Source organism: Aspergillus neoniger, assembly GCF_003184625.1.
Source record: "Aspergillus neoniger CBS 115656 unplaced genomic scaffold BO87scaffold_25, whole genome shotgun sequence".
Lineage (NCBI taxonomy): Eukaryota > Fungi > Ascomycota > Eurotiomycetes > Eurotiales > Aspergillaceae > Aspergillus > Aspergillus neoniger.
Genome location: NW_020291153.1, coordinates 227,860 through 240,839, shown reverse-complemented (window position 1 = coordinate 240,839; position 12,980 = coordinate 227,860). Strand labels below are relative to the sequence as shown.

Here is a 12,980-nt window from a genome sequence, read left to right as displayed (position 1 = left end):
GAAGTGAAAATACACAATCCACCCACTGTTCAAAAGAACCGGAGATTCCACCCAGGAGAAAAATAAAGGCCTTTTTTCTCCTTCATCTCCCTCTTCTCATATTCACCTGAGATTATTCTCCATCATTCCGAAGTTCACATTCACACGTTGAGCTCTTTCGTCTCTTCCTCACCCACCGGACCTATTGAAGGACGTTACTGTCTCTTTCGTTTGCGACTTGCTTAATGCTGGAAGTGACCTATATACCTTGCATCCATCCTTGACAACCTCCGTGGACAAGACACGCTCTTACCGGGATTTGTTTCTTTTATTCTCTCGGAGCAAGAGCCATATAACCAACCCTGGGATTCCACCGCTCTTCTAAGTCGCCTTTCGTGTTCTGCATGTGTGCTTGTGTCAACCAAAAGTCGGATTAGCCTTATTTCTCAGCCTTGGAGTTTCCGGACGCTGTCTCATAGAACTGTACTTCGTGCTGTTTCTTCTTCCCCTCAAATCAACCCCCCATCTCCCTAAAAGAGACCATCTGCCACCACCTTCCTCTGGACCCGTCGGCTCTTCCTGATTTTCCCGGACCTCATTTGGCCATTTGGACCCGTTGCCTATAATTACATTAATACTGGAGACCGTTTCCTGGAACAAACAAAAACAAAAATGACTGGCCGTCTTGGATATGAGGGGCGCCCGGAGCGTCAAAACGAATACTTCATTCCTGGCGATGGTATCAGCCGGGAAGTCATCCAAGCAGACATTTGCCGTTACCTTGGAAATGATGCGCTCGTAAGACCCGGAAACCACAATGTCTGTGCCCCGCTGCTTTTCCTATGCAATTCTCTTAAGACTATACGAACAATGACGCGAACATTTGGGCGGGATCTGCCTTCTGGACGAATCAGTAACTGACTAGATGGGAAACAGGGTCGTCAGGGTTATTTCATTCGCGCCTACCGGAATCTCACCTCTGTATGTTGTATTTGGTTTTGTGGTATTTCCCAGGCGAAAAAGAACGTGTCCGACTAACATATGGCTTGTGCTGCAGGAAATGATTGCTGACCTCAAAAAAGACTCGGCTCGGTGGGAGGCCGATGTTCTACGTCGGGCTGACCAGGGCTATCCCAGAGGTAGCTACCAACAAGAATTAAGCTATTCCCAGGCACCCAGCATGCCCGCGGCGTCCTACCCGGTATCTGCCATTCATGAAGGACGTCAGCAGGGAGGGCCATCCCCTCCGCCTGCCTACTCAGCTCCTCCCCCTACTCAGCCATTCCCGGTGGATCCATATGCACAATCGTACCAGGCGACTCAAAGTCCCCCGTACCCACCTGCATCAACTTACACCGGCCCCAACCATTCACCCTATGGATCTGCCCCGAACCCCTACCCTAGTGGTCAGATCCCTTACACTACTTCCAGCCAACCTCCGGTGACTGCTGAAATGCACCCGTCGTCATACACGTATGGCCCTGGCTATGTTTATGAGAATGGAAGGAGCAATGCCCCCAGGTATCCCGGGCCTGGCTATGAAACCGAACAGGACTATTCTCCAGTTACCACCGGGATCCCTTACCCTACTACCACAGCCCCGGACCCTCGGATAGGAATGGATCCCAGATACACTCCTGAGGCATTATACCCTCCGGCAGACCGCAATAGGCCACAACCAGCCAGAGGCGGGGAAGCCCCTCGCCGGACTAGGTAAAGAAAGTCAATGTCTGCTTTCTACGGGCGTATATACTATGAACCCTTTGTCCTTAACAGTCTATATCGTACCTGGGATCTTGCAGATATATCCACACTTCTGCTTATCCTCAGAGCCCTGAAGGACCAATCTTCCTTTCTTTGCGTATAGGAACATGAGACCGGAAGGAAAAGCGTGCATCATCGTTTGTCGGAAACAATTTGCAACTACCGGAGCCACATCCTTGGATCATCGGATATTATTTCTCCTGGACATCCATCCATCTTATCTCTGATATACTCTTGACTTTCCACCCAACGTCCATGGAGACGTTGCCTCGCGCTCTTGGTTGGCCTGGTTATCGCTCCATTGCGCGAGGCACACGGCCGTCTTTTTCTTTGGTGTAAAGCTTGGTCGACCCAAGCTATAACGTGATGGATTTACGAGGAGGCATTTTGGCTTTGTCTGTTGTAATTCCAGCCATTGCTGTGCTTTGTCTCTTTTCTGCCTTGCTGGGTTTTGGTTTCCATGGTCTGGTTATTCTGTGGTGTATTGGTCGTGGAATTCTCATGCGTTTGTGCCACAGTCTTCATTCTTCGATCGGTGTTTTTCGACCATCTCCTACATGTTGAGTCCGATGGAGCGCCAACTGATTTCAGGAAAATATCAGCCGGGAGCTTTTGATGACATACAATGATGCTGTTCACGAGCTATATGTAGATATGAGCATATACGGCGTTAATTTTTGTGGTTCGCAGGTTCTTCGATGGTTATTCGCATTGACCCAAGGGTATAATAATCGACTTACAAAGTCAAGCCAGTGTGTTATCTTGTACTTGACCCCTTGCCTGCGCGCACCTTAAACGCTGTCCAATTGCAAGTGACTGTCTGCATGCCTTGCCTTGCTCTCCGAATCGTATGCACAGAAAGCTAATTGATGTAAATCATAGAATCTCACTTGCTGAAGCAGCGTGACTCCAACATTGCTGGTATCTGCTTGTAACGATGCTCTCACCTTATCTCAATTACTTTCAGCACATTGTGTACCGTGTTTGAATACGTGGGGAACAACCTGTGTATTCGTATCGATTGCGACGGCATGCCGAGTGAAAGCCCTTTCCCTGTATATAACTTTTATATGCAACTACCAATACGGAAGCCCGCCTCTCACATTGTCTTTTGTTCCAACTTGTGCCAGTGATTTCGAATTGTAACACGCACCGAAGTTGGCCTCTGTTAACCCATTCACCATATAATACTTGTGTCTTTATAATAGAGCTCCGGACTGGTATATTGTGAAGCACCGAGCAAGTTCAAGGCAACGATGCAATCAGTCACTTCTAGTCTCTCGGCGTCCTTCACAAGGCCACCTCGCTATAAAATGCTCATGATTCTCTTTCTGCATCTTTCTCGAGACCGCTTCTCGCACTGCTTCAGCGACAAGTATCTGGAGAATATACTCAGTTGCATCGAATATGTCTGTCTTAGATTTTCCGCAGTACGCTGATGGCGACACCAAGCTCACCATCCACCCAGATGGTTACCGCTTGCATTCGAACAGGCTCTGCGAACACTCAAGGTTTCTGAGGTGCCTGCTAGGACCGCCAAACGAAGTCTATCCATTGCCACATATCCAGGGAATGGATAATTTGGGTGTTTATAATCTCTATCTTATTGGCGAAGCTGCCCACAAGTTCGGGGTCTTCCAGCTTCAGGTAAGTAGACGCCCTATGATCAGAGTATATCTGTGTCAGCTGGGATTCTAACGAGCACCTACAGGTGCCCCGTCAGTTTACGAGCGAGATCAGAGGCTTTCAGGCTGTGGATTACATCCCAGTCTGGCCTATGAAAACCCGTCGGTGTTGGGAGAACATCTTTAGGATGTTTTATATGCTGCCGCCAGTCCTCCACGATGATGGACCGGAAAAAAACTTTCTTGACAACAGTTGGAGAGTTGCTGAATTGGCGTCGGAGATCGAGGCGGAAGATTATATCTTTCCTATCCTCGGCGCAGCACTGGAGGGCCACGAGCAGGAGCTGTATTATTCTATCTCAAATGACCCGATCGGTTGGGTGAACTTGGCTATAAGAATCCAGTCACCCACGATATTTCGAGAAGGCATTATTCACATTGTTGGCCGCTGGAACTACGTGACGGATGAGGGCCACGCTTTGCTCCCTGGTCAGATCCGTGAGCTCTGTGAAAGAAAGCATAGAGATCTGCAATTCGACAAACGGATGATAGAAATGAACATCCTCAACCACCCCGTCGCTGATCCACATGATAGAGACATCTACATGTGGATGGCTAAGGCATTCCATCAGCAGTGGCTAGGAAATGCCATAGCTGAAGACCAAACATATCGTTCTTTGGATGGTGGGGCTGCGTTTTACCGCGCCATCAATGCTGGCGGCAATGCCTACCTTCCGGTGCTCGACCCCCAGACCAACCTCATCATACTGCCCATTAGGCAAGACGAGGTTGCACTCGTCGAAAACCGCCTGAATGTCTTGAAGAATGCTGTAAAGCATCTGGTTGATGAGCTACTGCGCAACAGATCGCGATTCAACCCCTTAGTATGGGGCGACTTACATTACCTAACATGTTGTGAGGTCAATCATAATGACATCCCTTGGCTGGCAGATAGGGCTGCACAGGAAGATATAGCTCTTATGCATACCATGAACACTGCTTTGCCCCTAATGTACAGGGACAATATTCAAACCGAGACACGTCAAATCCACACGCCTCGCATCCCCCAGATCGTTATCGAGAATCCTTTGCCGGAGAACAATCCTCAGATAGGTACCCGGCGTCTGGCATCTCTCTACTCCCCATCACTGGAAATATCCCCTGATCGCAGCTCTAGTCAGCCCCGGAGTGAGCTGACCTACACTGTCCATGAGCCTGACTTGTCATCGGATGACTCTCAGAGCAGCTTCATCAGCCCGCCTCAGTGGGATGAAGAGGATGATTCAACGGCGCGAACAGAAGCCGAGCACCCAGTGATACCGGCTTTCGATGATTTTATACAGACATATCCCCAGATGTTAAGTGGAGGAGATAATACCTTGGTGAATTATGCAAGCCCTGCCTTCATGTCTTCCAATGTCAATGTTGAAAGCCACGGACATAATACCCAGCACGATGGCTGAGGTTTGGCTCTGCAGTTCGTCCACAGCAGTATGTATTCTAAATCTGTGCTTCGGACTTTTCTTTATCTACTACTTCATTTTCATTTTCCTTCTCCTTTGTTTTACTATGTTCGTTATCATGTCGGAGTCTGTTCTTCAATCTTCAGTCCGATCTACTATGTTCATTTCATGTCTCAGTTTCTTAATTTGGGGTCTTAGTCTTTTCTCCTGTACAACAAGTTCATTGGTCCCTTACGGCGCAGCAACGCTTCTTTCGGCGCATTATTCCACCGGCCATAACGCATCTATTTCATGGTCATACCTCTCACCATAAAAACCAGACTCACGATACCAGCACAGACAGAAGTGAATAACAAAAAAAGAGATACAATTATGAACTCCGCTCTGTAACCATTTTCACATACAATAAATACACACACACACACATCTTATACCCCACCCACAGCACCTCACCCCTCCCTGCCAAAGAGCACAATGGGTATAAACATGCCCGACAGGAAGAAGGCGGAGGGGGCACATGCACACGTAGGAAAAAAAAAGATACCCAAAATATCCAGATCAAGGCTACCTCCGGACAAAGCGACGGGCCCCGCCGATACTTGCTCGTTGATTGAACAGCCTCCCTTCTCCTTCTATTCTATCCGCGCCGGAGTCGCACGTTGCCCATGGTTCAATGCAGAGCTAGTTGTCGGTCCTGCCCATCGGTCCGTCCATCCTATCCTTTCCATATCGCTATATCCGAGGTTAAGGTGGATTTACTCGTCATCGTAACCCTTCGGGAATGTGCGGGGACCGGCGGGGACTATCAATCGCAAGGCGCGAGCATGTCAGTATACACTACTAACTTCCCAAGACAGGCAGAGCCCGAATTGAAGAGTCGTCAGTGGAAGCGGGGGTGCAACATACTAGGATAAGACATAGGGATAGTCTCGGGGTCAACGTCACCCAAGGCACGTCTAAGCGGGGGCAAACCGACGAGAGCAACGGGGCCCATAGAACCGATGATAAGGGAGTAGAAAATGGCGGGACGTTCGTGAGAAGCCCAGCGGAGGTAGCGGAGAGGCGTAGACCAGAACTGAGGTGTCGACATTGTTAAAGGATTTTCTTGTTCGTTGCGGAGGTGTTCGGGTGTGTGAGGTAGTAGCGGAACAGAATGAATATAATCAATCTGCGGATGAAATCCTCTATGGGCAATTAAAGCCGGGGGTTAATTGAACCTGCGGAGAGGTAGGGCAAATTGAAGTCGGGGATTGCGACGCGGGCGAGGGGAAACGAATCGATGGAGGTTGATTGAAGGTGACGAAAGCCGCCAAAAGTGGATTTGCCGGGTCTTGGCGTTCGGTCCAAACACGTCGCCCGTTTGGGGTGTGTGTCTACGTATGTATCTACTACGTACTTCTTTCTTTTTGACGAGCTCTCATCGAACGACAAAACCATCATTCTTTTGTGGTTCGCTCGCCGGGATATTTTGTTTCTCAGTTTGTTCCCTCCGCTGTGCGGAAAATTAGCCACTCAATATGCGGTGGTCTCTTTCCTCCCTCTTTCTGTTTGGCTTCTTGGCTGTTGTACATGCGCTCAGTAGTTCGGGGAACCGTCTGCTCGTTGTTTTGGAGGATGGATCGGAGAAGGATCTTTACTCTACTTTCTGGAGTGATCTAGAAGGTATGTATCTGCAGGACAGGAATTGTAATTGAGAGTAATTGGCGTTGTGCTGATATATGCAATAGCTCGTGGATATGACCTCGTCTTCGAATCTCCCAAGAGTGACAAGCTCTCCCTCTTCGACCTCGGCGAGAGGGCTTACGACCACCTTCTTCTCCTGCCTCCTAGGTCCAAAGGTTAGCGGCGACTTTGGATTCGGATGTTATGCTACAGGGACACACAATTGACCGAGTGATCAGGATTCGGACCTTCTTTGAGCCCCAAGAACATCGTCGACTTTATGAACAAGGACGGTAACGTCCTCCTCGCGCTCTCGGGCAAGTCCACCACTCCCAGCGCCGTCAGCTCGCTGCTTCTGGAACTCGATCTTCACCTCGCTACCGACCGTTCGTCTGTCGTTGTCGACCACTTCAACTACGACACCCTGTCCGCGGCCGAAAAGCACGATGTCCTTCTCCTCCAGCGCCCCGGCCCATTGAGACCCGATTCCAAGGCTTTCTTTGACGGAGGGGGTGTCCTGGCTTTGCCTAGGGCCGCCCCTCACACTCTCGGCGACCACGCGCTCATTGCGCCTATCCTGCGCGCTCCGGCGACTGCCTACAGCTACAACCCCAAGGAAGACCTGTCCGCGGGAGAGGATGTCTGGGCCACCGGCTCTCAGCTGGCTCTCGTCTCCGCCATGCAGACCCGTGCCTCCTCCCGCTTCACCCTGCTCGGCTCCGTTGAGAGTCTCCAGGACCAGTGGTTCTCCGCAACCGTCAAGGCGCCCAACGGAAAGGAGACCGGCACGGCCAACCAGGAGTTCGCCAAACAGTTGACTGCCTGGACCTTCAAGGAGACCGGTGTCCTTAAGGTTGGCAAGATCGAGCACCACCTGGCTAAGGATGACCTTACTGCCGAGGACCTGAACCCCACCATCTACCGCATCAAGAACGAGACCGTATGTGCCTACTGACCAGTCCGCAACATAGCTGTCAACCCCTGCTGACGTGTCCCTATAGGTTTTCAGCATTGAGATCTCCGAGTACAGCCACGACCGGTACATCCCCTTCGAGGTGCCCGCCAACGATGCCCTGCAGCTCGAGTTCACCATGCTTTCTCCCTTCCACCGCCTGAAGCTGGAGCCCACCGCCCGCACCGAGAACAGCACCATCTACAGCACGCAGTTTACCGTCCCTGATCAGCACGGTATCTTCTCCTTCCGGGTCAACTACAAGCGCCCCTTCCTCACCAACATCGAGGAAAAGCACGAGGTGACTGTCCGCCACTTCGCCCACAACGAGTACCCCCGCAGCTGGAAGATCAGCGGAGGATGGGTCTGGATCGCCGGCCTGTGGTCTGTGATCGGCGGGTTCCTGGCCTTTGTGTTCGTGTGGCTCTACTCGGAGCCCGCCTCGGCCAAGGTCAAGAAGACCCAGTAAAGTAATGTATCATCTTAAAGATCAGTAAATGAAATCTGCTGCACAATGCACGTCTTAAGAAAGGACGACCCAAATCGTAGAATGCCCAAGTCAGTCTGCGTACAAACAGACCAATCAATTGCATATGTACAATCTAGTAGTATAGCATGAAAGTAAGAATACCCATAACCCGACAATCATACACACTATCAAGGCACGGGCACATGAGCGAAGTAGTCCCAACAGTCAATCAACCAAACTCCAAGCCAAATGCCAGCGAATACAACAAAAGCACAGAGAACGTGATGTTACAGCGCGCAAGGGAAGACCAGTCTGTGTCACCCACAACACCAGAATATAACTAAATCTCCTCCCCCTCACAGACCACGAGTCTTCTCCGGATCCATCTGCACCTCATCACCACTAATCTCCTTGACCGTCTCAAACGCCGGCTTGCCTGCATATAATTGCTGGGACGTGCTGGAGCCGCCGCCTTCCGTCGTCGATACCGAGATAGGCTGGTTTCCGCGGAACCGCTTGCGCATGTCGATGAGGCCGCGCCTGAAGATGAGGCATATTGTCAACTGACTGTGGAAGGGAAAGCTTTGAGGGATGTATTTTGGTCATGACTCACTTGCACTCGCTGAATCCCTTCCGCAATTGCTGGCATCGCATGGGAAGTTCGTCGACGTACGGCTCACTCAGACATTCGCGGGGCGAGCGCCGTTGAACCATGATGCAGTCTGATTCTTGGAGACATTGCGCCAGGGCGTTTCCTATTTATTATGAAAAGAATGGTTAGAGGGTGTGTATACCGGGGCATTATAGCTGAAGTTGGGAGGAGAAGGGACATTGAATGTGGTAGTAATATCCGGTCGTGGATACGTTTCCGAACATCCAAGCCGCAATTTAAGAATATGGAGGAGAGATGAAAGGATCCAACATACTGATCTCTTGGCAGGAACTCGGCATTTTGGGCGAACAATAAAGGCAAGGCCCGAATTGCTCAGCCAAATAATAACAAGTTAGGAACAACACCGGTCTGCGGCGGCGGACAATCTGGAGATGATTTGCTGAAATCGGAAAACAAACTCAACCAAACGGGCGTTGCCCCGGATTAGGTAAGCCATCACATGAAGAAGAAGGGGCCCCCATGACGTCTGGGGGCGTGTGGAACCTGACTTAGGTTGCTTGCCTCGTTCCGCTTGATTTATCCTATCCTTCTTCTTCCCATAGTCATGCGGTCTGAGTTTATGGAAGTATTGCTTCGGCGCATTATGGTTCATTACTACTACTGCTACTATCGGTGATAATTAATCTACGTGGTTGATTTACAGACTGTCCTATCCCTGTGTGATAATAGGAGGCTTGGTCTTATCGTCATGGCGCGCGTTCCGGTCATTGGACGGCTGTTTTGGTTCGAATATTTGGCTCTTTTTGGGTCGTTGATTCTGGTGTTGCTGGAATGGGTTATACATATTATCACGTTTTGTCTGCGTAAGTAGTGTGTTCATGCTTTGGGGTGGTGGTGTAAAGGGGCAAGAAAGGCTAACTGGCGCAGCTGAACCTATCATTAGGTTCTGTTACGATCGATCCAAGAATATCTTCAACGCTTTCATTCCCCCCGATGATCCGGCCAAACGCGGCAAGGAAGAGAAGGTTGCTGCGTCGGTTGCTCTGGCGTCCGACTTCACGGATATATGCGCGCTGTTTGGGTATGAAGCGGAGGAACATATCGTTCAGACGGGGGATGGATACCTGCTTGGTCTGCACCGATTGCCCTATCGGAAGGGCGAGGAGGGAAGGAAAGTCAACCAGGGTGAAGGGAGCATCAGGAAGAAGGTCGTCTATCTCCACCATGGTCTCATGATGTGCAGTGAAGTCTGGGTCTGTCTTTCGGAGGAGCAGCGATGCCTTCCATTTCAATTGGTTGAAAGGGGCTATGACGTGTGGCTGGGAAATAACAGAGGAAACAAGTACTCGAAGAAGTCCGTCAAGCACTCGCCCTTGTCGAACGAGTTCTGGGACTTTTCGATCGATCAGTTCTCGTTCCATGATATCCCAGACAGCATCAAGTATATCCTGGAAGTGACAGGGCAGCCCTCCCTGTCATACGTGGGATTCTCGCAGGGAACGGCACAGGCGTTTGCGACGCTGTCCATTCATTCTTTGTTGAACCAGAAGATCGATGTGTTTGTGGCATTGGCGCCGGCAATGGCCCCGACAGGCCTCCCCAATCATCTCGTGGATTCGCTCATGAAGGCTTCGCCGAACTTCCTGTTTCTGCTGTTTGGCAGACGGAGCATCCTAAGCTCGACGACGATGTGGCAGACGATTCTCTACCCACCTATCTTTGTTCGGATCATTGACACGTCACTTCGCGGCCTGTTCAATTGGAGGTGCAAGAATATCAGCCGCTGGCAGAAGCTGGCAGGGTACCTGCATCTGTTTTCCTTCACTAGCACCAAGTCGGTCGTCCATTGGTTCCAGATCATTCGACACCGGAATTTCCAGTTCTACGATGACGAAATCCATGCGCCACTGAGTATTGTTGCCAGTGAGCGATTTTACAAGCCGGTCAAGTACCCGACTAAGAACATTAAGACGCCCATTGTTCTGTTATATGGCGGTAGCGATAGTCTCGTTGATATCAACGTGATGTTGTCCGAGCTTCCCCGGGGGACCGTGGCGAAGGAATTCCCGCAGTATGAGCACTTAGACTTCTTGTGGGCGCGTGATGTGGACCAATTGGTATTCAGCCATGTCTTCGAAGCGCTGGAGCGGTACAGCTCCGAGAATCAGAAAGGGACATTAATGGAGAAGGTTAATGGTGCCGCGGGCACATATGTACCGGCATGAAGTACGAGGTTCTGCACCAATAGAGACACGCATAATCTAGAGGGAGATTCATACCCACCATCGCCAAGTTTGACAGCTTGCGTGTTTCGACTTGCGGATCTGACTGTCTCAGCAGATCACGATACGAGAGACAAAGACCATTGTTCGCCTTACTTTGTATAACTGTTTGCCTATAAAGATGTTTGTTTAGCCTTGATTGTTTTTCTGTACAGCACACACACTATACCAGCGTCTAATATAACCCCAACACCGCCAAAAACCTCACAAGCACAATGCGAAGCAATGCAGACCGGATGTCTCGAAGCTAGCAGACCTCCAATGACCTTCATCAGTACGGAGCACTTCAATACTACTTCGTTGCCTAGATAGATCCATGATAGATCGGCTCCCGACCCCTTCAGTGACATACGTCATATGTATCAAGCAGCAGCGCATTTCTTCAGATCCATATGCAGGGAGATGGTCCCAGTGTCGGGTCTGGTCTTGCTCTTCCCGTCCCCGACGCCTCACATCCACATGTGATGCATAGACCAACGCGTCCCCCATCACATCTGCACTTCCAGCAACCAAGCACGACCCAAACCAATGTTTGTGCAGCTCGACCCCCCAAGAAAATAATTATCCCAATGTGACACATCAGCTTGGCTTTCAATCATGCTGATACAACCACCAAGTACCAGTACCATCCTCCCCTCTTCCCCCCGGTCAGGTGGTTTATGAGATGTGGATGGTCTGATTGCCCTAGCGCACCATCAATGCGCGTGCACATCGGTCCAATATAGATTACAGATTACAATAAATTAATGATAGGCACACAGACAGCCTGCCTCCCGGAAGTTGGGGACCGGAAGTCCGGTGGCGGTGGTCCGTACTTTTTATCTTTCAGGACTTAACAAACCAATCCAGTCTACCAAATGGTCCTGAGTTCTAGTGCTGATGAGCAGCGATGGTGCCTCCCGCTTAGTTTCGGGGGTGCTTCCGTCCCTGGCAGACTAAAGTTGAGTTGGGTTGAGTTGGCGTCGGAATCTGCTTCCGGTTCCTGGAATCGGGCACATCCCGATGTCCTTTTGTTTTCTTCTTGCCCTTCTCCTTCTTTTCCTTTCTGACCTTTAGGAAGGGGATGTCTGGTTATTAGCTTGGGTTTGCTGCTGACAGGTAATTTTTGGGGCTTAGATGAATAACCTGCATAGCATCGTATGGGAAGGGGGGAGGAGTTTGTTTTGTTTTGTGCTAATGATGATGGAGAGAGAGATATTATTGCCATGAGAGGGGAAGAAGAAGATCGATCATTATGCTTGTCCTCGGGGCAAGACGGATGTGGGTTTTGGGACTTTTGTGAGTGATGTTCATGAGGTCTCTCCTTGTAGATAGAGAGACTCACAACAGAGTGAGAGAGAGAGAGATGGTGTACTCCGTACTCTGTACTATTGCTAGTTTCTGGTTAGATAGTAGCACATCCAGTTAATATTTATTGATCAGTAGTCGCCATGGCCTGTCCTGCCTGTCCGGCGTTTATCTATCTATCTGCTTTATTTTTTCCTCGTCCTTGCAGCGGCTAACTAGTCTTGATGATTTCCCCGTTTCCCTGTTTCTGAGACATTGCTAGGTATCTAGTAGCAATTGGAGCCCCGGCTGAGTGCATGTGAAGCTGAGTGAGTGTGTGAGTGAGAGTGTGTGTTGGCGCTGAAGAATTCGAGGTAAGGTAGGAGGGAATAATCCAGTTTGAGCTTCCATCATCCATCCTGTCATCCCCATCATTCTCCATCCATCAATCAATCATCCTTTTCCTCCAACCCACACCCACTCTTCCAATTCTATCAATCCACACACCCCCCTCTCTTCCCACCCCTTCAAACATGCCACATTCTTCTCATCTGCGAGGCTCTGCTGAGCTCATCAGGGCTGCAGATCTCGGGGGCGGCAAAGAAAGATGACTACTGTATGAGAAGAAGAGGAAGAAGAAAAATCCACCGGATCAGGGGATAAGGGAGGGAGCGAGATTCAATTATTGGCCAAGCCATGCCGCGCCCGCCCCCTTCTTGAGGGAGGATGGATGGATGGATGGATGCGCTGGGCTTTCTGCCCCCATCCGCTGTGATCAGTTGCTACCCTCTACGGTTTCCTGCCGATTCGGAGGTAGAAGGACGGAGGGGGGCGAAGGAGCAGGGAATTGATGGATAGAGAATGAGAATGAGAGAGGGAGACAGAGAGAAGGAGGGAGAGAGAGA

At 50.2% G+C, this 12,980-nt stretch overlaps 6 protein-coding genes across 6 annotated transcripts; 4 read left to right on the top strand and 2 right to left on the bottom strand.

The window, feature by feature from the left end:
• Positions 1-651: 651 nt before the first annotated feature.
• BO87DRAFT_313479 (putative transcription factor RfeG) lies at positions 652-1,696 on the top strand (the record flags this gene model as incomplete). Its single annotated transcript, XM_025619620.1, has 3 exons — positions 652-798; positions 916-960; positions 1,037-1,696. The coding sequence occupies 3 exons, from the start codon at positions 652-654 to the stop codon at positions 1,694-1,696; spliced, it is 852 nt and encodes a 283-aa protein (XP_025477626.1).
• Positions 1,697-3,150: 1,454 nt separating this feature from the next.
• Positions 3,151-4,831, top strand: BO87DRAFT_440801 (uncharacterized protein; the record flags this gene model as incomplete). The annotated part of the gene is made up of 2 exons (XM_025627974.1): positions 3,151-3,390; positions 3,455-4,831. 2 exons carry the CDS (start codon positions 3,151-3,153, stop codon positions 4,829-4,831), a joined length of 1,617 nt encoding a protein of 538 aa, XP_025477625.1.
• Positions 4,832-5,154: 323 nt separating this feature from the next.
• BO87DRAFT_378437 (NADH:ubiquinone oxidoreductase subunit NDUFA3) lies at positions 5,155-6,107 on the bottom strand. Its single transcript, XM_025623790.1, has 2 exons — positions 5,738-6,107; positions 5,155-5,633 (listed from the first exon to the last, which is right to left on the bottom strand). The coding sequence occupies exons 1-2, from the start codon at positions 5,919-5,921 to the stop codon at positions 5,587-5,589; spliced, it is 231 nt and encodes a 76-aa protein (XP_025477624.1). The 5' UTR covers positions 5,922-6,107; the 3' UTR covers positions 5,155-5,586.
• A 123-nt stretch (positions 6,108-6,230) lies between these two features.
• BO87DRAFT_339052 (dolichyl-diphosphooligosaccharide-protein glycotransferase) lies at positions 6,231-7,970 on the top strand. Its single transcript, XM_025620610.1, has 4 exons — positions 6,231-6,493; positions 6,559-6,669; positions 6,733-7,433; positions 7,495-7,970. Exons 1-4 carry the CDS (start codon positions 6,349-6,351, stop codon positions 7,912-7,914), a joined length of 1,377 nt encoding a protein of 458 aa, XP_025477623.1. The 5' UTR covers positions 6,231-6,348; the 3' UTR covers positions 7,915-7,970.
• Positions 7,970-8,947, bottom strand: BO87DRAFT_378434 (PET191 family protein). Its single transcript, XM_025623789.1, has 3 exons — positions 8,841-8,947; positions 8,528-8,669; positions 7,970-8,454 (listed from the first exon to the last, which is right to left on the bottom strand). Exons 1-3 carry the CDS (start codon positions 8,863-8,865, stop codon positions 8,271-8,273), a joined length of 351 nt encoding a protein of 116 aa, XP_025477622.1. The 5' UTR covers positions 8,866-8,947; the 3' UTR covers positions 7,970-8,270.
• Positions 8,948-9,275: 328 nt separating this feature from the next.
• BO87DRAFT_427946 (sterol esterase) lies at positions 9,276-10,752 on the top strand (the record flags this gene model as incomplete). Its single annotated transcript, XM_025627431.1, has 2 exons — positions 9,276-9,390; positions 9,455-10,752. 2 exons carry the CDS (start codon positions 9,276-9,278, stop codon positions 10,750-10,752), a joined length of 1,413 nt encoding a protein of 470 aa, XP_025477621.1.
• Positions 10,753-12,980: the final 2,228 nt, after the last annotated feature.